The sequence below is a fragment of the Quercus robur genome, chromosome 1 (assembly GCF_932294415.1).
Source record: "Quercus robur chromosome 1, dhQueRobu3.1, whole genome shotgun sequence".
NCBI classification, from domain to species: Eukaryota; Viridiplantae; Streptophyta; class Magnoliopsida; order Fagales; family Fagaceae; genus Quercus; species Quercus robur.
Window position 1 is genome coordinate 7,050,164 of NC_065534.1, and position 24,471 is coordinate 7,074,634.

The 24,471-nt window shown below is 36.9% G+C and overlaps 1 protein-coding gene across 4 annotated transcripts in view; it reads left to right on the top strand.

The window, feature by feature from the left end:
• The first annotated feature begins 2,016 nt into the window (after positions 1-2,016).
• Positions 2,017-24,471, top strand: part of LOC126718393 (linoleate 13S-lipoxygenase 2-1, chloroplastic-like) — a 166,646-nt gene continuing 144,191 nt past the window's right edge. For 2 of the 4 annotated variants that reach the window (XM_050420557.1, XM_050420548.1), the window contains exon 1: positions 2,095-2,479. In XM_050420557.1, the coding sequence (XP_050276514.1) occupies positions 2,110-2,479 (370 nt within the window). In that variant the 5' untranslated portion in view covers positions 2,095-2,109. Of the gene's footprint in view, positions 2,480-3,361; positions 3,631-5,402; positions 5,644-6,587; positions 6,915-7,009; positions 7,096-7,638; positions 7,750-7,826; positions 8,129-8,583; positions 8,851-9,256; positions 10,307-24,471 lie in introns of those variants that run through there. The other 2 variants (XM_050420565.1, XM_050420575.1) reach the window with 2 other exon arrangements.

Consider the following 24,471-nt stretch of genomic DNA (forward strand, 5'->3'; position numbering starts at 1 on the left):
ATTCTAAATGTACGTGGCCAATGTATATTGGTGCAATCCTTGTGATATAGACTTCAAGAAAATTACAAAATCTTTTAGTTGTTTGACATGTCTAAAAAGCTGCAAGTAGAAACAAAACAAAAACAAACTCCAATTTTGGACCATTCATGTCGATCGGGTTCATTACCCCTTGTCATTTCTAGTTGCATCGATATAATATACGTACATAATTCATCGACCACCTAGAATTGTTATTTTCTTTCAACTTCAGAGAGTGTGAATATAAAATAGGCATCCAACTTTCAAACAAAGTTTATTGTTTTTTTCCTCCCCAACTAAAATATATCGATCTTCACAGCTGCATGTGTTATTCAGAAGACAAACATGGCACATAGGACAGAGTCAGAACTTTGAGTTAGGGGAGGGTTTTACTGTTAGCTGTGTACGGCAGTTTCAATCTCTGATTCTGCTACATAATTGCTAAGATTTTTTTTTTTGGGTAAAAACAAAATTATTATTTTTTTTAGAATTTTTTAAAGGGCAAGGTTATTTATTTTGGATAAAATTAGTTAATTAAGCTTATTTTTTTATTTTAGCTTTACTGGTAATTTTTGTTTTTGAGGGTTTTTTTTTTTTTTGGCTTGTATATTTTGTTTTAGATTTTAGATCTATAAATTTTTTTATGGCCACTAAAATGAGGAAAATGTTAGAGCTACAAGTTTTTTATAACTTACTAATGTGATAAGTGTTTTTTGTTTTTGTTTTTGTTTTTGTTTTGTTTTTTGTTGTTGTTGTTGTTGATGGAAATGTGATAAGTGGTTACTGAAAAGTAAAAAAATAATGTGAGTGGTATGTCGCGCCTATATGTGAGCCAATAAGAATTTGCTACCAAAACGGTTTGTAAAAATGTTATAAAAAAGTTTGTGAGTATAGCATTGCTCTTGAAAGAATCAATGATAATGTTAAAAGAAAACAAAATATAATTTTATAAAATAAAATTGCTAAAATTAATACATAATAATAATAATAATAATAATAATAATATATTTTAAAAAAAATCTAGGGGAGACGATTGTCCCCTAGTCCAAGAGTGGTTCTGTCCCCGATAACACTAGTCCAATAGTGGTCCCGTCCCTGATAACACGTATTTATTTATTTTTGTTTGTGTGATGGGCATGCGACAAACACAATACGTTAAGACAAACGTATTATAGATTGATTCTTGCAATATAAATGTATATAAGCTGACTACCAATGTTTCCAAGTTGTTCACGTCTTCACAAAGCTTAGAGTTTATCAGTACGTAAGTGCTACTTAATTTGACATAATCTAGTGCAATACTGCAATCTCTACCGACCATATTTATTTTCAATACTTATTTGAAAAATGCACGGCATCGTGTGTAACTTTCCTGTACTCATATTACATGTCTTGTCAAGCCATATTTGGTATTTTGATTTAATTTTCTTTTCAGGTATGCACTAGGGCCTTGTAGAAAAGATTATATATATATATATATATATATAGTTATCCTTCAAAAAACGAAATTTAGACTAGTGATCTAGGAGTACAAATGTTTATATGACCTAAAAAAAGAAATGAAAAGAAAAGAAGAAATAGCTACAAATATGGACGACTAAAATTACAAAGTTGCATTAAAATCCATATCATGAACCTATTAAAGGCAATCAAAGCCTGATATAGTGTGGTCCTTGTGGATTGGGAACGGTTCTTGTAAACCTCCCCAAAATAGAAAGGACCATAAAACAATAGTACGTGGCGTTTTTTGTAGTGAAGGTAAATGCCAAAATAGTCCCATTTTACATAATTTATTTTTCTCCATATTCATTCTCTCTTGGATATGGAGAAACGTCTTTTGAATTTGTTTCCTACCCCAATCATCAAGATAATGCACTCTCGAGTTCCTACTAAATGAGAACAAATTCGGTTCTCATAGTCAAACTAGTTAACAATAGCGTGTTATCATCGCCATGAGATATTTCGACGTCCCATTTCTCCCTATATATATAAGTCCTTAGCCCTTCCCAATTCTTGTGCAACAATAGTGTACTTTACTTCACCACTACTCAAATAGAGAAATACTCACACACATAAAGTTCCTAAGCAAAAATGTTCATAACACAACTACACCAGTCACATTCCACTCAAAATCCATTCCTATTGCACTCGCATAAGGCATTCATTGATGGCAATAGCAATGGGAAAGGGAATGGGAATGCTTCACGTACAATCTCAATGCACCACTCATTTCACAAAAAGGCCAAATATGTTGGAGTTCGATCCATGGCTAGTAACATAAAAGTTGTAGCAAGCACTACTGATGATGAAGAGGCCAGTTTTGTGAAAGCCATTATTACTGTGAAACCTACTATTGGTGGGTTACTTTCAAACCTTGGGATAGACCGAGGGCTAGATGATATAAAAGACTTGCTTGGTGAAACACTTGTCTTGGAGCTTGTTAGTACAGAGCTTGATCCTAGTAAGTACTGATTCGTCGATAGAATAGAAAGAACTTGTCATTCTTCCCACATAGTTCTCTCTATTTCTTTCTTGTAAAAAAAACTCTCAATTCACAAACGTAGGTATCTTTTAACCCCAAAATAACTACTGAAATAAAAACTTGAGGCAATTTTTGGCTTAAACATAGAGTACACTTAGAGTTTGTTTGGGATCAAAAGAAAAGTTTAGCTTATTTGAGTTTTTAGTTTCTTTTTGGTATTATTTATGGATTCTATTGTACTATTCAGCTAGCTTTTAACTCTTTTTTTTTTCCTTATACTTTCAGCAAAAAATTTTCAATTTTGGTTAAATTAGTTGTTCCAAACAAACTCATAGTGCAACTTTTGTTGATGTTAAACCACTTAATATATATTTTTTTATAAACATTTTGAAACTCTTATTGTCATACCATGATTAAAGTTACACATTTTATTTATTCTATAAATGCACACCAAATTGTATATAAAATATAAATAGAATGTTATTTATTATATATAATAATATGTAAATTGATAGTTTATGTATAATTTTAAAATAAAACAACTTGAAAATTAAATTTTTTATATATAATATAAATATTGATCATTGATCAACAACTTGAAAATTAGGCATTAAATATTTTGCAAACGTGGGTTATGAATAGTATAAGAAGATAAGGTAATTAATCCAACAATGAATTTATAAAAAAAGCTTACTATAAAATTATTAGAGGATCATGTAATATTAGAAAGATGTTTTGTAACTTAAACCTAACACATACTCGTATTGTGATATTTATGTAACTCATCATTTGCATAATGATATAATATGAATTTAGTGACATTTTCGAAAACTATATGTAATATATTTAACTGTTTTGAAGATACGGGATTTGAGAAGGATACAATTAAAGGATATGCACACAGGACTAGCCAAGAGGAGGCAGAGGTGAAATATGAGTCTAATTTTGAAGTTCCGATAGATTTTGGGCCGATTGGGGCTGTTTTTGTAGAGAATGAGCACCACAAGGAGATGTATCTTCACGATATTATCCTCAATGGCTGCCCTAATGGTCCCATTCGTGTGAACTGTAATTCATGGGTTCATTCAAAATATGACAATCCTCAAAAAAGGGTCTTCTTTGCACACAAGGTCCACCTCTCTCTCTCTCTCTCTCTCTCTCTCTCTCTCTCTCTCTCTCTCTCTCTCTCTCTCTCTCTCTCTCTCTCTCTCTCTCTCTCTCTCTCTCTCTCTCTCTCTCTCTCATAAGCATATTTTATATGTACATATATACAAACATATAAATAGGATATAAACTCGAACCATGGATCATATTTACAAATTTATTCACAAATATATTATTATATTTGAATTTGGTTTGTTTAATAATTGAGTCTCTCTCTCTCTCTCTCTCTCATAAGCATATTTTATACATACATATATACAAACATATAAATTGGATATAAACTCAAACAAGACATCATATTTACAATTTTATTCACAAATACACTATTATATTTGAATTTGGTTTGTTTAATAATTGAGTTTAAATTTTAGCTTGACAATATTGGTTTGTTGATTAAATAAATGAGAATAAATAATTTTATTTATAGTATTTTTATTACATTGAATACGAATGGGTTATGAATAGCCCTTTATATATAATTTGTTTTCTAAATATAATATTTAATAATAATGGTAATTATTAATAGGTATTATTATAGTTGTATTAGTATATCAACCTATCTATTTTTATTATTTAATGAAATTTTGACATGACTATTCTGGTAAAGGTTTTAAATATATATAAAATAATTTTTTTGATATATATAATTGAATTTAAAATTTGTTAAAAAAGAACATATATATATTAGAATAATTAATGATAGTGTAACCCTATAATAAAGTTTATAGGTAACCCTATAACAAAGTTTGTGGATAATCAATTTTCCATATACTAGATTCTGAAAAAAAAAAAAAAAAATCATACACTATTTAAGTGCAAGTGGTCCTTTTATTTCACACATTTTTTATATGTAAAAAAGTGGTCCTTATATTTACACAATTGTATGTGTTTTATTTTATTTTATTTTTTTTATAAATGTGGTCCATTTCTTTTCTTTGTCATCATTAATATTGAATGGCCCGTTTCGAAATTTGTCTTCATGGTTGTACTATTTTCTGAATTCAGTTTTTAAAATTAACCAAGTCATAGAATAATAAAAAGCCAATTAAACAACCACAATTGTTATTTTTTTCCTTAAATTTTGCATTCCCTATCTTTCTTATTTGTGTAATAAAGAAAAACATCACATCCAAATGTGTGTGCTTTTTCCGGGGATATGCGAGTTATAAGCATAGAGGACAAAATCTAAGATTTCCCATATCTCTTATCCAGCTAATAAGTCTAATACTCACAAATTCATGCTCCGACTTTTCAGCGCATCATCTTCAAAAATATCCACGCACTTGAAAGTTGAAACATCATGATTGAATATCATGCATAGGATCAACCAAAGAAAGAAAGATGAATGCCAAGCATCGTTCTAATCATAACCATTGCATATTCTAGCGAGATGTGGTCCAGCAGAGAGTTTGATCTGAGGCTTTTTGAGGAAAAGTAAAATAAAATTCCATACATGTCATAGCCTCATAGGTCCGTTTGGGAGTTTAAAAGAGCATTTTTAAAACTTAAAATTTTGTTTTACAACCACAACTCTTCATAACTTTTTTTTATAAGTGTGCATTTTAAACTCAAATTAAACACAGTTTTTTAACAATTTATACAAACACACCCATAACGTAACAGCGATGGTAACCTAACATATATATATATATATATATATATTCATTGTGTTCTTATATTAAGACTTTCCTGTTGATTTTTCTTTTGGATTGTGGCTTGTATATGTTTGGTTGTGAAGCAGTCATACTTGCCATCACAAACTCCAAGAGGACTGAGGAAGCTAAGGGAAGAAGAGCTTTGGATTTTACAAGGAAGTGGCGAAGGAGAGCGCAGGAGTTTTGAGAGGGTGTATGATTATGATACGTACAATGATCTTGGAGATCCTGATACTAGTGTGGATCTTAAAAGACCAGTACTTGGTGGCAAAGAGCACCCTTATCCTAGACGTTGTAGGACTGGGCGCCCTCCGTGTGACACAGGTACCAAATTACTATATATACATTCAATTTTTACTTCTTTTGGAGGATTAATGGCCATTGAATAAGAGCTAGGGAAAACAGAAACCCTAGAAGCAAAATAATTATATACTATGGTAAATATGTTGGACAGAAGTGTTGAGATATGGCACTTAGACATTGTCAATGTCAACTCCAATCCATGAAAAAATGATTAAGATCATTATCTTCTATGTTTCTTTTCAATCAATGACTTCACAAAGTATGCATGTATGGTAGGTAACCTATCATGGATCATGTTCCTCTCTGCCTCTGGCAACATATTTCTAACAAGAGTCATAAAGACAAAAATAATGAAGGCCAGTCTTCTTTGTTGCCTTGGTGGCCCCCACGTTTGAAAAACATTATAAAATGAGATATAAGTAGGATTTTGGATATTATAATACCCTAGGGTTTTGGGAACATTATATAAAAATAGCAAGATAGAATGAAATAGAATATTGTTACCTTATAAATTTAACCATTTTCACTTTTCTAGGTCAAAATTTACCGAAGTAATTGACTATGAATGATAGACAATCACTTTTATATAAACTCAACACTTACAGTAATCTATTTTAACAAATTGTGCTAAAATTTATGTAATAGACACACTCTTTATTTTTTGAAAGTCTCTATGAGATGTTTATATGATTTTTCATTTTTTTTTTTTGGAGAAATAATTACAACATATTGCTAACCCCGCAACTCGAATCCTTTTCCCCCTAGACCCCCAATCACATTATACATGGGGAGGTACCAATTCAGCTACAAGACCTTTGGCATGATTTTTCATTTGTTTAGGGTTCAAGAAACAGAAATTAAATATAACAAAACAAAATAAATTAGCATAAAAATGTAAATTTAGCCCTTTCATTCATATACTTGATCCTAACCTATATTTGAACAATTGCTTTATATATACATAGATCCATTTTCCGAGAAAAGGGGGAGCAACATTTACATTCCTAGGGATGAAGCCTTCTCGGAAGCAAAGCAAGTAGCATTCTCAGCGAAGACTGTACGCTCAGCATTGCATATAGTAATACCAACCCTAGAGACTATAATCATCGACGGAGACCTCGGATTCCCTAACTTCACAGCTGTGGATTCACTTTTCAATGAAGGAGTTAAGTTGCCTAGTCTCAAAAATGAAAATAAAGGGTTTCTCAAAACCCTTTTACCTCGACTAGTCAAGGCTATAACTAATACAACAGACGATGTGTTGCGTTTTGAGGCCCCAGAAACAATGGACAGTGAGAAAACAAACTCATATATATGTGCTATCTTTGACATTGCTATTTATTTTTCTGTTACTCTATCTCTAATTATATCGTTTTTGTGCATGTAGGAGACAAATTCTTTTGGTTTAAGGACGAGGAATTTGCTAGGCAGACTCTTGCTGGTGTCAACCCACATAGCATAAAGTTGGTCACGGTATGATAAATTGACATTTACTTCCAAAGCATTGTGCATAAGCGTCCATAATCCTATGGTATGGTATGCACATATAAACATTTTTTTCACAATACAACCAAAACAAAAAATCAAAGTATCGTTTCTCAAAAAAAAAAAAATCAAAGTATCACGTTACATTGTTAAAATGATATTTTGTGATCAATAAATAATAAAAAATGGTATTAGTGATACGTCTATATGAAAGTGATGTTTATTTTAATAATAACTTGTTACCTTAACAAATTGCATGTGAAAAAGCTGTCTTTAACATTGCTCATAAAGAAAAAAAAATTAAAGTCAAATGCCCCTAAAGAATAATATATATAAAAACAAAAATATACATGAGTCTTTGGAAGATATAATCATGAGAGTGCACGCGTGCACACACATACACATATATATATATATATATAAAGTTTAAAATTACAATTGAAAGTAGGTAAAAAAATAATATTATAATGAAGTGTTTCATGCTAGAATGATGATCAAACATATGTAAAGCAACACATGAATATCATGCAGGAATGGCCATTGAAGAGTAAACTTGATCCTAAGATCTATGGACTGCAAGATTCAGCAATCACTACAGAATTAGTTGAACGAGAAATGAGAGGCTTAATGACCGTCAAGGAGGTAGCATATATAACTTATAAACACTATGACCGTTTATATATTGATTTCTTTCTCACATAAATTTGTATACATGCTAGGCCATAAGTCAGAAGAAGTTGTTCATTATAGATTACCATGATCTATTTTTACCATATGTGAGTAAAGTAAGACAAATTGAAGGCACAACTCTGTATGGGTCACGGACACTACTCTTCCTAACCCCAGATGAAACATTATGGCCCCTAGCCATTGAATTGACTCGGCCACCAATGGATGGGAAGCCACAATGGAAACAAGTTTTCACACCTTGTTGGGATTCTACAAGTGTATGGCTTTGGAGACTTGCCAAAGCTCATGTCCTTGCTCATGAGTCTAGTTATCACCAACTAGTTAGTCACTGGTATGTTCCACTTCGAAATTTTGTTTACCATTTGTCATAACTTTTTACTTTTTCATTATTTTTTATTATGATTTTATTTGAGATAGAATTCTACTTTAACCTAATATAAATATATATGTGTGCGAAGCTTATTCTTAGAAACTTGAACTCGGGCTCTGCCCCCCCCACCCCATGCACGAGCATTTACACTTGTGGGGTAACCATTGCACTAAAAAAGCGTGTTGCATGGTTCATTATTGTTAATATGGTCTATAATGATTGGAGCAACATTATTTTAACTTGAATTCACCGCAGAACCACTTTTATAATGCATCAACCACAAAAACCATTTCAATATCTAATCTTATCTTCAAATGGAGATAATCATTTACCCAAAATTTAATTAGGACTTTGGCATCATCAGTCTTCATATTATCATGCCATCTATACTGAAAGGACTAGAAATTATTTTGCAGGCTAAGAACTCATTGTGCTACAGAACCTTATATCATAGCCACAAATAGACAACTCAGTGAGATGCACCCAATCTATAGACTGTTGCACCCACATTTCCGGTACACTATGGATATTAATGCTCTTGCTCGAGAAATACTTATCAATGGAGGGGGGATATTCGAGAAGTCATTCACCCCTGGCAAGTACTCCATGGAGCTTAGCTCCTTCGCCTATGACCAAGAGTGGCAGTTCAACTTACAGGCACTACCAGCTGACTTAATTAGCAGGTACTTTGATAACTAACTTTTCATAAACAAGCAACAATTTAAGTGATGATTTCTTATGATGTTGTCCATCTAAGGTTTCTTGTACAATTCCTAAGTCCTAACACTACCAAATTGTGAACACAAAATAATTCTTCTATTTGATTGTCTAGGACTAGTATGGCTTAATCATTTTCAACTCATTTGACTAAATTAAACACAAATTTTAAAATTTCACATTTTTCTAAATATAACTGTACTTTATCATTTTTTTTTTATTTGGTAATATGTACATACTCCCTCCTCCTCTCACATTAGGAGCGGATCCTATGGTGGGACCCACATGTGGAGCCCAATTCTAATGTGAAAAGGGTGAGCATTGCTCCCTAATTATATAATTATTTTCTTTTTTTTCATTGCTTGAATTTAGGGGAATGGCTGTTGAGGATCCAACAGCTCCACATGGCCTGAAGCTCACAATTGAGGACTACCCTTATGCCAGTGATGGCCTCCTCCTTTGGGACTCCATGAAAGAGTGGGTGAGTGACTATGTCAATCACTATTACCCTAACCCAAATCTCATAGAATCCGATCAAGAGCTCCAAGCATGGTGGACAGAGATTAGAACTGTTGGCCATGGTGACAAAAAGGATGAACCATGGTGGCCAGTCCTCAAAACCCCAAAAGACCTCATAGAGATCATCACAACAATAGTTTGGGTGACATCAGGACACCATGCAGCAGTGAACTTTGGACAGTACACTTACACAGGCTATTTCCCTAACCGACCTACTATTGCTAGAACTAACATGCCCACTGAAGACCCTTCAAAAGAAACTTGGAAAACCTTCTTGAAAAAACCCGAAGGTGCACTTTTACAATGCTTCCCTTCACAAATGCAAGCCACAAAAATTATGGCTGTTATGGACATACTATCAAGTCATTCATCGGAGGAGGAGTATATAGGGGAGAAAATAGAGCCAACATGGGCTGAGAACCCGGTTATAAAGGCGGCTTTTGAACGGTTTAATGGGAGGTTGATGGAGCTTGAGGGGACTATTGATGAGAGGAATGCAAACAAGGATTTGAAGAACAGAAATGGAGCTGGGGTTGTGCCATATGAGCTCTTGAAGCCATTCTCACCACCTGGAGTGACTGGAAAGGGAGTTCCATATAGCATTTCTGTTTGAAGTTGAAATATTGTATTGTCATAGATTACCTCAAATTCCAACACATTTCACATTGAAAATTATAAGAATAACAGGGCCAAATAATTTTTTGTGTAACTACATTAATTTCACATATGTAGGTGACAAACTAGAGCTTTACATCATAGATGCATTGGTGCTATTAGAGAATTAAGGGTTTGCCCCAAGTGAGGGTCTTCTTTCAATACGAGAAGTCTAGTGAGTCATGACAAGTGTAGATGCGACAACTTATTAATACTGAATAATAAAGTGTTGTTGATGGTAAGCTTATATAGGAATAAAATTTTCAACTCAACAAATGTGAGATTTGTTGTGAAAAACAATGTACATGTACTGAATTATACAAAAACATATTTTTGGTTCCTATATTTTAAGGCTATTTCCATTTTGGTCCTTATGTTTTTAGAACTTTCAATTTGATCCTAGAGTTTTTGAAACTTTGGAATCACTATCATTTTTTCAAATCTCAAGGGAGTTTGGTGTAATTTTTCCTTAAATTTTTTTTTAATGGAACATTACAATTTACCGCCTGGTAATTTTGTCATACTACAATTTAACTCACAAGCTTTAAATTGCTACATTTGACCCTTAAGGTTTGGACTAAAATGAAATCATTAGACTTTCAATAATGGTGTTACAATACCGATAGGTAATACAGTGGTGAAGAGAACACTGGGGTGCTGAACAAAATGGTGATTGTGACATTTATAAGTGATGGCAGTAGTGATTGTGAGTTGTGACTTTTGTAACCTTACAAGATAAATAAAGGGAGTCAAAGTGAAAACAAATAACAACAGCTTGTATTGCGATGCCTCTATGTTCTTATGATCTTGTCATAATTTTTTTTAAAAAAAAATATATATATATTGTGGGGCCCAAAAGTCTATGGGCCCGGCTCGCTCGCTTGTAGGGAGTCCACAGGTCCCAAACTAAAGGAGGCCAGGGCCCAAGCCCAAAAATAGTGAGCCCGATGTGGTTCAAAGATGTGTCCGAGGACCGCTCAGTCCTCGGAGAATCCAGAACCCCATTGACGAAAATGGGATACAGGCAAACTTGAAAGATCAGAAAATATCTCAGGGAAATAGTCCTTAATACCCTTCATTGACATGACACCGCACCTAACAGAGCTGGATTTTTAGGCTTTATGGACCATCTCCCACAATTCAGGGATTAGACTGATGGGACAGGTATCTGTCCTGGAAAGATCGACCCTACACGTGGACGAAGGACAACGAACGTAGGCTAGAATAAAAGAGAATGTTATATGACCAAGAAAGGGGCTCCCATCTAGCTTCTGGAGAAAGACTTGATGAAAGAGAATGCCTGGATAATATACGCTGGACGCCACCTAAAAACCCACCGACGGGTAACCGGAGACAGCACCATCGCTCCTCGGACATGATCCGAGGAGCCAAATCCTCCTAGATACAAGATTGAAGGGCCTGAATATCCAGCCCAAAGCTCTTTCTCATATTGGTCTACCTATAGTCCGGCCCGAAATGTCGCCCTGTGATCCAACGCTGGCCTTTCAAGCCCACTCTCTACAAATATTATTGTGAGGGACTTTCCGTGTGCGAGCCCAACATCGTTGCCGGGCCGTTAAAGATTTCGTGTCCCTACAATTGGCGCCGTCTGTGGGAAAGGCTTGCGCGTTGGCACGGATGGCGCATGAGTCAGCTCTCCAGCAAGCAGAGGTTCACGAGTTTTTCCCATCTCCGGCGGCGTACAGTTGTTGCTCCGCCATAAGCCTCTGCTAGGGGCTACGCCTTGCACTGCCAACGGAATGGACAACTCTAGGGGCTTCCGGCCTCAGACCAACTCCTCCCTCCCTGGCCTAGGGGCTGACCTTCGAAAAATAAATCAGTATAGAGAAAAGACTACTTAAAAAGATATCTTACAAGTAATGGACAGAACCAAGGCCTTGCATGGTCCTCGGACCCAAGCCTATGGGGAAACCAAGTACAAAAAAGATATCTTACAAGTAATGGACAGAACTAAGGCCTTGCATGGTCCTCGGACCCAAGCCTATGGGGAAACCAAGTACAAAAAAGATATCTTACAAGTAATGGACAGAACCAAGGCTTTGCATGGTCCTCGAACCCAAGCCTATGGGGAAACCAAGTACAAAAAAGATATCTTACAAGTAATGGACAGAACCAAGGCCTTGCATGGTCCTCGGACCCAAGCCTATGGGGAAACCAAGTACAAAAAAGATATCTTACAAGTAATGGACAGAACCAAGGCCTTGCATGGTCCTCGGACCCAAGCCTATGGGGAAACCAAGTACAAAAAAGATATCTTACAAGTAATGGACAGAACCAAGGCCTTGCATGGTCCTCGGACCCAAGCCTATGGGGAAACCAAGTACAAAAAAGATATCTTACAAGTAATGGACATAACTAAGGCCTTGCATGGTCCTCGGACCCAAGCCTATGGGGAAACCAAGTACAAAAAAAAAAAGAGATATCTTACAAGTAATGGACAGAACCAAGGCCTTGCATGGTCCTCGGACCCAAGCCTATGGGGAAACCAAGTACAAAAAAGATATCTTACAAGTAATGGACAGAACCAAGGCCTTGCATGGTCCTCGGACCCAAGCCTATGGGGAAACCAAGTACAAAAAAGATATCTTACAAGTAATGGACAGAACCAAGGCCTTGCATGGTCCTCGGACCCAAGCCTATGGGGAAACCAAGTACAAAAAAGATATCTTACAAGTAATGGACAGAACTAAGGCCTTGCATGGTCCTCGGACCCAAGCCTATGGGGAAACCAAGTACAAAAAAAAAAAAAAGATATCTTACAAGTAATGGACAGAACCAAGGCCTTGCATGGTCCTCGGACCCAAGCCTATGGGGAAACCAAGTACAAAAAAGATATCTTACAAGTAATGGACAGAACCAAGGCCTTGCATGGTCCTCGGACCCAAGCCTATGGGGAAACCAAGTACAAAAAAGATATCTTACAAGTAATGGACAGAACCAAGGCCTTGCATGGTCCTCGGACCCAAGCCTATGGGGAAACCAAGTACAAAAAAGATATCTTACAAGTAATGGACAGAACCAAGGCCTTGCATGGTCCTCGGACCCAAGCCTATGGGGAAACCAAGTACAAAAAAGATATCTTACAAGTAATGGACAGAACTAAGGCCTTGCATGGTCCTCGGACCCAAGCCTTTGGGGAAACCAAGTACAAAAAAAAAAAAAAGATATCTTACAAGTAATGGACAGAACCAAGGCCTTGCATGGTCCTCGGACCCAAGCCTATGGGGAAACCAAGTACAAAGAAGACATCTTTAAAGTAATGGACAGAACCAAGGCCTTGCATGGTTCTCGGACCCAAGCCTATGGGGAAACCAAATGCGCAAATGAAAAAACCAGATACACAAAAGCACGATCGGAGTACCCTACTTCCAGTTCGATAGATCGGATGGATTGTGAGGAGGTCATCATTCTAGGGCGACATTTGCGCGTTTATCACAAGAGTAGTCAACTGCTACCCCGGTCAGTTTGTTAAGTTTGATTTATTACAAATTATCGACATAATGCCTGATAATGTTGATAGATGGGAGTTGATTAGATTATGCTTCAAAGTAGCTTTGTTACAAATATTCTCAAAGCAACACATACATAGAGCACATTCGTTCATAAAGTTGTATTGCCCAGTAGATCAACGCTTAAAACAGGTAAATCAATTTCCATTTTTATTACCACAAAGAAATAGTACAGCGTACAATGAAAAGCTGGAATCAGCCTACGTCAAAGCCTACTACATAAGCAAGAAAAAGAAAAATACAAGAAAGCTGGAGAAAGCCGAGGAAGTATGTCGGAGGAAAGGTTGGCCACAGCTCCGAGACCTTATTCTTCCCCCGCGCTCTTACATGCCCATAACTCAGGCAGCCAAAGAAACCCAACTTGAGCCTGGCACCGTTGAAGGAAAGGTGCAGGGAGTGGGAAGTTGAGGGGCTTTCTCTAAATATACGTCTGCCGCAAAGCAGAGGTGCCGATGGTGGAAAATCTTCCTTCTGCCGTACCAAAATTCTGGCGTGGGCAGAACCTGCTTCGGATTTTGACTAAAAGAGGGAGAGACGCTGTTCCCCCTCGGTGGAGATGGAGTACTCTCCTGAACTTGTGCTTCCTGTGCCCATACCTTACTGTTATAAGCCTCATGAGGACACGGCGCTTCTGCGGCGGGGAAAGTTTTTTCTTCCCAACCTTCGCTTTCAGCATGTTATGCCAAGAAGGGAGAACTCCGGATATGGGAAGCGTGATGTGAGAGAAAAATAAAAGGATGGGTGTATATATAAAGCAACCCTCTCTCCCTCCTCTTTATTTGAAAAGACAAGATGATGGCAGTCAACTCACGCGGCGTCCCAAGGAGCACTACAGACAAAGTAGTCTTGGCTCAACTTCCAACGTCAACTGCAGCCAAGAGACTCAAGGAGCCTCGTAAAGGCGCGCCTCGATCCTTGGGGCGTCAGAGAAGTACTGCGTGGCCAGAGGTTGCAGAAATATCTCTTAATCCGCGGATTCATTGAATTCACGGCCCAGGCCCGCTTTGCGTGAAGGCCCGGGGACACCCTGTCTGGCACCTCAGGAGATGCTCAATGAAAGGGAAAATCTAAACTCAAGGTCTTGGACAGAACCTAAGGCTTGCATGGTCCTCGGACTCAAGCTAAAAGGGAAAACCAAGTACTGATGCAGACATTTGTCTTGGACAGAACCTAAGGCTTGCACGATCCTCGGACTTAAGCTAAAAGGGAAAACCAAGTACTGATGCAGACATTTGTCTTGGACAGAACCTAGGGCTTGTATGGTCCTCAGACTCAAGCTATAAGGGAAAACCAAGTACTGATGCAGACATTGGCCTTGGACAGAACCTAAGGCTTGCATGGTCCTCGGACTCAAGCTAAAAGGGAAAACCAAGTACTGATGCAGACATTGGCCTGGGACAGAACCTAAGGCTTGCACGATCCTCGGACTCAAGCTAAAAGGGAAAACCAAGTACTGATGTAGACATTTGTCTTGGACAGAACCTAGGGCTTGTATGGTCCTCGGACTCAAGCTATAAGGGAAAACCAAGTACTGATGCAGACGTGGGTCTCGGACAGAACCTAAGGCTTGTATGGTCCTCGGACTCAAGCTAAAAGGGAAAACCAAGTACCGATAAAGACACAAGTATCGGACTCAAGCCTAAGAGAAAAATCAAGTACATAAGATAAAACGTATAAGTCCTGAACAAAACCCAGGTCTTGTCAGGTCCTCGGACTCAGGCTTCTTGGGAAATCAACTGCCCGAATGAAGAAATTTCTCGGCTTAAATACTGGAAAGGGTTAAGTCTCGCGTATCATGGAGATGGCAGAACAACCTAATGATCGTCAACCTGAAGAGGCCATTCATCCGGTGGGTAACACGTCCTCGGATAGCTACTTCTTACATCTTATCGAAGCATCTAATACCCATCACGACAAACTTTAAGATAAGTCTCATTCTTCACTGGTCGGATTGTTATGTTGAATAGTAATTTTTTTAAAGTTATCGTGGCATCTTTTTATCAACGATTACTTTGGCCTTAGTTATTATTGATTCGAATGCTATACTATTATGCCGAGCAGCGCTTTCACATTTGTTAAAATATATAAACAAGACATACGAAATAGAGTAACAATAACTTTTATTAATATGAAAAATTGTTACAACGTACAAGGAAGGGCTTAAACAAGCCTATACAAAAAATGAACTGCTAAAACAGTAACAATATCCGTAATACAAATAAGTAAACCATCAGGTGTCTTCTGAATTCGCCTTCAAAGTCTTTCTGAAATCTATGCCTCAGTACTGCTCATATCAGGAGAAGATCCTTATACAAAAATAATGAAGGAGAAGGAAGAAGAATTGGAAGACATGGAAGCACTTCAGCAAGCTCTTGTCACTAAAGAATGCAAGGGAAAAAGAAGATGGAGGACATGAGCGGGAAGGAGGAGAAGAAGAGAGAAGCAATGAAAAGAAAGTAAAAGGAGCAAAAGAGGAAGAAGGGGAGCCTTATTAGGTATGCTCATGAGAGAGCAGATGGAGATGACAAGGGAGGTTTTCGACTCAGTCACACCAGAAATGGGGTGTGACGAGTCCCTGCTTCGGATTTTGGCTAAAAGAATGGGGAGGCGAATCTTAAGCCTCCGCCATCCTTGCCCCGACCGAGCCATCTCGAGTTTTGTTGGGACATGGCGTTTCTGGGAAAGGAAGGATTTGTTCATGGTGGATTACTATGAGATAAGTATTATTGAATAGGGAGTAGCCGGATGGAGGAAGTGGATTCTGGGAAGAACGTGAGGGATTCGGATATGAAAAGGTCACCCTCTGTCTTCTCTCTTTATATAGGGGACGAAGGATAGGGTATGTGACACATTCAGATCCCCAGGGAAATTCAGAGTATAACGCGCCGCTTCATTCTCCCACACCATCAGTAACCGTTATATCTGGGAGGTCTCGTAAATGGGAAGATATTAAAGACACGTTGCAGATAACCACGCGGCATAACGGCAACGTACGCAAATCCAGGAAAAACGGCTCGTAGACCGGCGCATTCCTCGTGGAGATGAAGAGTCGCCAACGTTGATCGAGGGCCGAATTAAATGAGCCGCAGTTAAGGCTCGGAATTACCAAAACCCACCTCTCCAACCAAGACGTTGGACAGCAGGGTTTCGAGGGGCTATTGTGGGGCCCAAAAGTCTATGGGCCCGGCTCGCTCGCTTGTAGGGAGTCCACAGGTCCCAAACTAAAGGAGGCCAGGGCCCAAGCCCAAAAATAGTGAGCCCGATGTGGTTCAAAGATGTGTCCGAGGACCGCTCAGTCCTCGGAGAATCCAGAACCCCATTGACGAAAATGGGATACAGGCAAACTTGAAAGATCAGAAAATATCTCAGGGAAATAGTCCTTAATACCCTTCATTGACATGACACCGCACCTAACAGAGCTGGATTTTTAGGCTTTATGGACCATCTCCCACAATTCAGGGATTAGACTGATGGGACAGGTATCTGTCCTGGAAAGATCGACCCTACACGTGGACGAAGGACAACGAACGTAGGCTAGTATAAAAGAGAATGTTATATGACCAAGAAAGGGGCTCCCATCTAGCTTCTGGAGAAAGACTTGATGAAAGAGAATGCCTGGATAATATACGCCGGACGCCACCTAAAAACCCACCGACGGGTAACCGGAGACAGCACCATCGCTCCTCGGACATGATCCGAGGAGCCAAATCCTCCTAGATACAAGATTGAAGGGCCTGAATATCCAGCCCAAAGCTCTTTCTCATATTGGTCTACCTATAGTCCGGCCCGAAATGTCGCCCTGTGATCCAACGCTGGCCTTTCAAGCCCACTCTCTACAAATATTATTGTGAGGGACTTTCCGTGTGCGAGCCCAACATCGTTGTCGGGCCGTTAAAGATTTCGTGTCCCTACATATATATATATAAACCCCTTACATAAATTGCTTTTTGGCAGATGCAACTTCTCAAATAATTTGTAATTGCATAGTTATTATTATTATTATTTTTTTGAGATAGTTTAAACCTATAACATCCGCTTTTGATGATAGTTACTTATGATCAGATCAAGACACCAATCGGTTTTTAGTGTAGGCGAGGATTGAACCCCCGGCCAGATCTTTGAATCAACCATCAGAGACTTTACTAATAATAATACCCGGGCATATTTCTTCGCATCGGACTCGGTTTCTTTGACGGTGGATATAGATTGAAAATGGAGTCATCTTTTTACAAAGGGATTGGCTATTGAAGAAGGACCCAAATCAAACCCATTACCATCTGCTGAGTCAATACCCAAACATAAGTCAAGCCCATTTGCTATATCCATTGGATGCCTTGAATCATATGTCGTTAGGGACTAGAGGAGCTTGAAGGGTCTCCTGCATCTGAGTCCGTTTGTGAACCATTTTGAGATAGTAAAGGTGCGTGCAGCACTGTGTCGTCATCAACATTTTGAGAATTGCATTGGATGATATTGGAATTCTGAGGAGGACATATGCATTCCACATGTACTCCCATCCTTGCAATCACAGGAGCGTAGTTTTCGTTTGTACTTGCCCAATGAGAGATTTTACATGAAATCTCAACATGATTCCGATCACCCTGCATCGAGTCTCCGAAATTCCTCTGTAATTGGCTGTGATGTTCACCGAAAAACCACAGATGATCACACTTGAAAGAAAAACCCCCCGAAACCATGAGACGTCGCTTACCACTATCGGTAGAAATGTGGATATCACAAACACCATCGATTATATCATCACGAACAAAACCGTACTTATCATTATTTGCGTAACTGTCCTTCAACGGAATTAGATGAAAAGCAACACAAACAGCAATTGATGGAAACTCAGGACCAACCCAGAATGATATGGAACTTTCAATGCTTTGATGAGGATGGACAAACTTCCACTCTTTTTCAAATTGAGTCACCTACTACTACTCAAGTAACCAAAATATACAAAGCAAGGGAAGAGATTGAGGAAAATCATGGTACTAATCTGGTTTTAGTGCCTATCATGTATGAAGCAACAAATGCGGAATTGAAATGTGATCCACATGTCCCTGAAACTCATCCAACAAATCTATCACTCTCATGTGAGGATGATCAAAGCCTTGCAAACGTACATAAGTGGAAAAGGGTAGGCAAAAGGGTGACAAATCCATTGAAAATAAGTATGGCAGAAGGTGACCACAAAACTGATGTAGTGGGACAGAAGCAGCGCAAGAGGGTTTCCATTACAACTTTTCAGCTGTGTGAGAGAGAGAGAGAAAGCTAGGGTTTTCGAATTTCGATCTCAGAAATCACGAAATGAGTTTTTTTTTTTTTTTTTTTTTTTTTTTTTTTTTTGTAGATAAATAATTATATATAACGGTGGAGATTCGACGAAAACAAAGAATCGCCGATCGAAGTCGAATCTATGATTTCAAGATTTTGAGGCGAAAGAAAGAAGATTGTAGCAATGGGAAGTTTCTCTAGGGCGCTCTCGTCCACATAGCCGTTGATGTTTGTTGTTGTTTGATTTTAGCTCCTTATCTGTATCGAACGGTAAGGATTGTTCAGATGTTGATGGGTCGATGTGATTTACGGTGTTTGATTCATGATAGATTGTTGTGATTTGTAGGTCACTGTCAAACATTCCGTTTCTAAACTAAAATCATTGGCCAATTTTCCCGCTAGTTTCTGACTTTCTGTGCCACTTTTTTTTTTTTTTTTTCCTTAACTAATTTAAATTTGTGGAAAATAATTAGGAGGTGTATTGGGCCGGATTGGGTTTTGGGTTTTTTTCAATACAGCTTAACCCACGAAGATAAGAAATCAAGGTTTTGAAAAAATGACGATCTCCTCTAAGATTTTGTGATAAATATAAGAAATATAATAATAATGACAACTATTTTCCCCTTGAGTTACCATATTTTTATGAACTAACTTACTTTTGGTAAAAAAAAAAAAAAAAACTTTTCTCTCCTTGACTCGTTGTAGTTTTGGAAAATAAAAGAAACAAACTTACAGTCTTCACATAAGATTTAAACCTCTTCGGTTTAGTTTCGCTGATCGTAGTAGAGGACTTCTTTCTATCTTTCATACTCATGGATCCCTTATTTCGCCTTGTTGAAGTATTTTTTACATATATTATTTTATTAGACCTACAAAGGTTTTGTATTATGGATGCAGCTATGGAGGAAGTTCTATCTTTCGAAAGAAGAAAAAGGGGTTTTGGCGGTGAGTTCTCAAGAGGTGGCTCTTTTTAAAGATCATGCTTAGTTTAGCATCTTGTTCAAACTCTAATCAACTAAGGATTTTAACAAGGAGGCCTTTAAATCTACCATCCAAAAACTTTGGCATAGTCTACAGGGAGTTACTATTAAAGAAGTGGGAAGTAATCTTTTTCTAGCTATCTTTGTAAGAGAGGAAAATATGATTGAGGTTCTTGATAAAAGCCCGTAGTCCATGATAGGAAGCTTATTCTTTTGAAAGGTTTCCATGAGGACCTTAGCTCGGGTAATGTGTCTTTCCAATATTCCCCTTTATGGATTTGGGTTTTCAACATCCCTATTAAAAGTATGAGTAAGGCTGTTGGCACTCATATTGCGAAGGAGATTGGTGTTCCACTTTTGGGTGATGCTCCGAAGAGTGGCCTTGCTTGGGGTCCTTTTCTTCAAATTCAGGTCAATATTGACATTACAAAACCTCTTATGAGGGGAAAAATGATTCATATTGAAGATATGGAAGAAGGTTGGGTCTTTTTAAATATGAGAGGTTGCCAACCTTTTGCTATTGGTGTGTTATACTCAGTCATCAATATCATGAATGTCAGCGGATAAATAAAAGATGCCTCCACACGGATGAGGATGAGTTTCAATATGATCCATGGATGCACGCTATAGCTCCAAAAATCAATCAAAAAAAGGAAGTCCCAGCCAACCAAGGTCTAATGATGATGAAAAAGAGGCCAGTCTGGCCACTAAGGGGGAAGAGAATATTGATGGACCTTTTAAACTCCATCAACAGAAACTTCATATTCTGATGGCCGGTGAATCTATTGTGAAGATATGCAGACAACAGCTGGATGACTCAGGACATTCAGGGCATAAAATTTCAAAATTTTTTTGATCTTGTTGAAATTTCAAATTTTGAACGTGATAGAGTTGCATCTGAGTCCACATCTTCAAAAAACCATATATCCACGTTAGTTCAAGTTTCAATATCTCAAGAAAATCTATCAGTTAGTAGTTTGGTGGATTGCAATGACTCTGGGCGACAACTTGATAAGCCTAATCCTATTTCTAAGAAGTGTATTCTAAATAGGACTCTTCCAGTAGCTGATAAGTCAGATAAGTACCAATTTCTAAATACTAATCAACAACTGGTACATGGGAAGGATAAGGTAGTGGATAACATAAATTTAAATGGGGGATATTCGAAGGGGAATATGGAGATGGAGATAATTCCCAATGACAGTGAGGATTTGCCAGGCCAAAAAAAATCATCTCTTTGATCATGGAAATGCATCTTACGGAGCTCTAGTAATCACGCTTCGCTTGATGACTCATCTTGTCTTCAACATTTGGCTAAACGTACGTCTTCAAAGCATTTTTCTCTAGAATCTCAAGTTCATAAGAAACATATTCTTAGTACTGATAGTCTGAGTGTATCTCAGTATTTTGTTGGGGGTACTTTTCCACTCCCTCCTCCTCCTCCATGAAGATTTTAAGTCTTAACCGCCAAGGGCTTGGGATCCCAAAGGTGGTACAGGAATCTCATTGTTTGGAGAGTGAAAAAGGTCCCAAAGCTCTATCTTCTAAAACCCAGCTAGACATAACTGGCTTTGCTGGATTAAAGACTCTTCCCCATATCATATTGATACTTTTGTAAATCAAGAGGTTGTGATTTGGCGCTTTACTGGTTTTTATGTGCATCATCTATCAAATTTAATACACAAGTGAAGAAGAATTTGAACCCACTTTGTACTGCAGCTTCAGTGATGAGGATAACCTTGTAATTTGAAATTTTCTAAGCTCAGTTTTTTTTCTAAATAATGATAGAAATTGCTCTCTTGAGGTTGCTTGGATCCTTGAAGACATTAGTGATATATATATATATATATATTATTATTATTATTATTATTAGCATTCCTTTATGATGTAATTGTGCAGCTCTAGTCTTGGCTAGTGTCGCAAAAGAGAAAGAAGAGGTCATTGTTTGATTGGAAGAATGCTGCTCTTTTCTCTTCCCCACTGTACAACATAATTTCTGTATAAATAATAAAGTCTACTATCGTTTCTGCTCAAAAAAAAAAACAAAAAAAAACTTACTTTTGGTTAAACAATAACATTACTAATTTTCCTAGATTTATCGTTGAAAATCCTTACTTTGACCATTGAGTTTTATTTTATTTTAAAGAAGAGTGTTGTAGCTTTTATTAAGATAATTTAGCCAAATCGGCTAAAAGTATAGTACTAAGATATGTAAGAACATTCTCCATCCATACCAATAAACCACTAACATGTCTAATAATATTATGAGCAATATAATTACCTTGTCTCCTAATATAGGAAAATTTACTTGAACAAAGGTATTTGCTAGAAGTTTGTCTTCATCTACAAGATGACCATATGAAGCAAACGAGATCTCCTCACTTAACGTTAATTTGATGACTACTTCAAAATCAGCCTCAAGAAAGATAGAAGAAAGGCCGAGTTCTTGGGCAAAGAGTAAGCTCTCACTGCTACCAATTTACCAAAAATTATGAATGCTTAATTGGGTAACTCAATGGAAAAAAATATGTATTTCAGTGTATTTATTATGTTTATTACAAACCTAATGGTAGAGATTATCATTTTTGTAAAACTTTTGATCACTATCATTTCCTCATATCTCAAGGTAGCTTGGTGTAATTTTTCCTTAAATTTTTAGTTGAACATTACAATTTACCGCCTTGAAATTTTGTCATATTACAAATTAATTCACAAGCTTTAAATTGCTACATTTGACCCTCAAGGTTTGGACTAAAATGAAATCATTAGACTTTTGACAATAGTAGTTACAACATTGGTAGATAATACATTTTTGAAGATAACATTGCTGTGTTGAAGACAATAATGATTGTGATATTTATAGGTGATGACAGTGGTGATTGTGAGTTGTGACTTTTGTAGGCTTACAAGATAAATAAAGGGAGAGTCAAAGTGAAAACAAATAACAACAGCTTGTATTGTGATGCCTCTATGTTCTTGTCATAAGAAAATTTTATAAAACCCCCTTACATATTTTGCTTGTTGGCTGATGCAACTTCGCAAATAATCTGCCATTGCACAATTATTCATTGCAGTGAATACATATATAGTTTAGAGTTCATGCTAAGTTTCTTAAGGCTTCTTGACTACACAATATGTCAATTCTTTAAGCAAAGTCCTTTTTTTCATCAAACAGTTTCTAGGAGATAGATACGCACAATTTGCAGGCATTAAGCCATTAGCACTTAGCAATCAGCAGGATAACAAGAGATTTGGCTAAGCCCCGACAGATTAACAGGATGAATTGGGTGAGTCATGAATATCAAAACATGGAAACTGTTTGAATATAGTGTATTCTTGTGCACTAGGACCCAAACCTTGCCCTCGAAACTCATGCATCCATGTATGCAACATTATTATTAATGGGTTCACAATTCACATATATATATATATAGTTTTATAAAAAAATTAGTCATTATTAATTAGTTAGTCCTTTGACAAAATTATATGCCTCAAGATTTTCTAAATAATCCCTTTACTAGTCATCTATGAAAAGGGTTAGTTTTTAAAACCTCATTCTCACAAGGGGTTGAATTTTGAATTTTAGAGTAAAGGATTATGCTTCACGTTATGAATTTCAGAACTGATAGTGATAATCGTTTAATTTTCACCATGAAAGGAAGAATTCACAAATGAGAATGAATGCCACAAGGATTACTAGTCAGTTTCCACTCTTCTTAAATCTTAACCATGTATTCTCTATCTTCTTAGCCATACTAATGAAACAATACAATGATGATATTATACCGAATCAGTATAGCTATCCTTCTTCTGACACAACAACGCAATTTATACGTACCCATGTGTTTGATGTTTAGACAATTTTTGTTTGCCATGTAACAAACGCTATAGTCCTAAATGTTTCAGTCAATACTCAATAGACAATTGCCTATTGCCACTAAATGCTAATTGAGGCCACTCCGAAATCTCAATGCCCACTGATTGATCTATTGGGTCAACATGCTAGTTATATTATTGTTATAACATATAAATCAAGATCAATACTTTAATATTCTTGTCTCTATCAAAAACTTCCAAAGAGAGAAAAGAAAAGGAAAAAATAAGTTAATGATGCAAAATTTTGCATAATTCTTTTTTTTTTTCTTAATATCTATTAATGATGTTATGCACACGTATATTTTTCCAGTATATCATATACTCTTTTTAAATAAAAAATAAAAAATTCTTCCCATATGTTGCATGAATTTTTACTTTAATTTTCTTTTTGGTTAACATATATAGGAGAATATATACATCTTTTATTGATATTAAAACATCATCGCTCACCTTGATTCTTTGTTACCTGACTCGCGACACCCCTTGCCGGTGTCACACATCTTTAGATTTGGCCTCATCAACATTGCTCACCACTTTGGTGCAAAAAAGGAGCCAAATTTGGGCCAGACTCAAAGAGGATTCTCGATTTCCCTCTTTCGATTGACAACCAACTCACAACATAGTGAAATTGAGTGATTCAACAATGAAGATGAATAGGATTCTTTGTTGTTAATTTGACCTATTTCGGTTGACGGCAAACTAGTGCTATTTGATCTATATAAAAAAAAAAAAAATTGTTATTTTAGTGTTT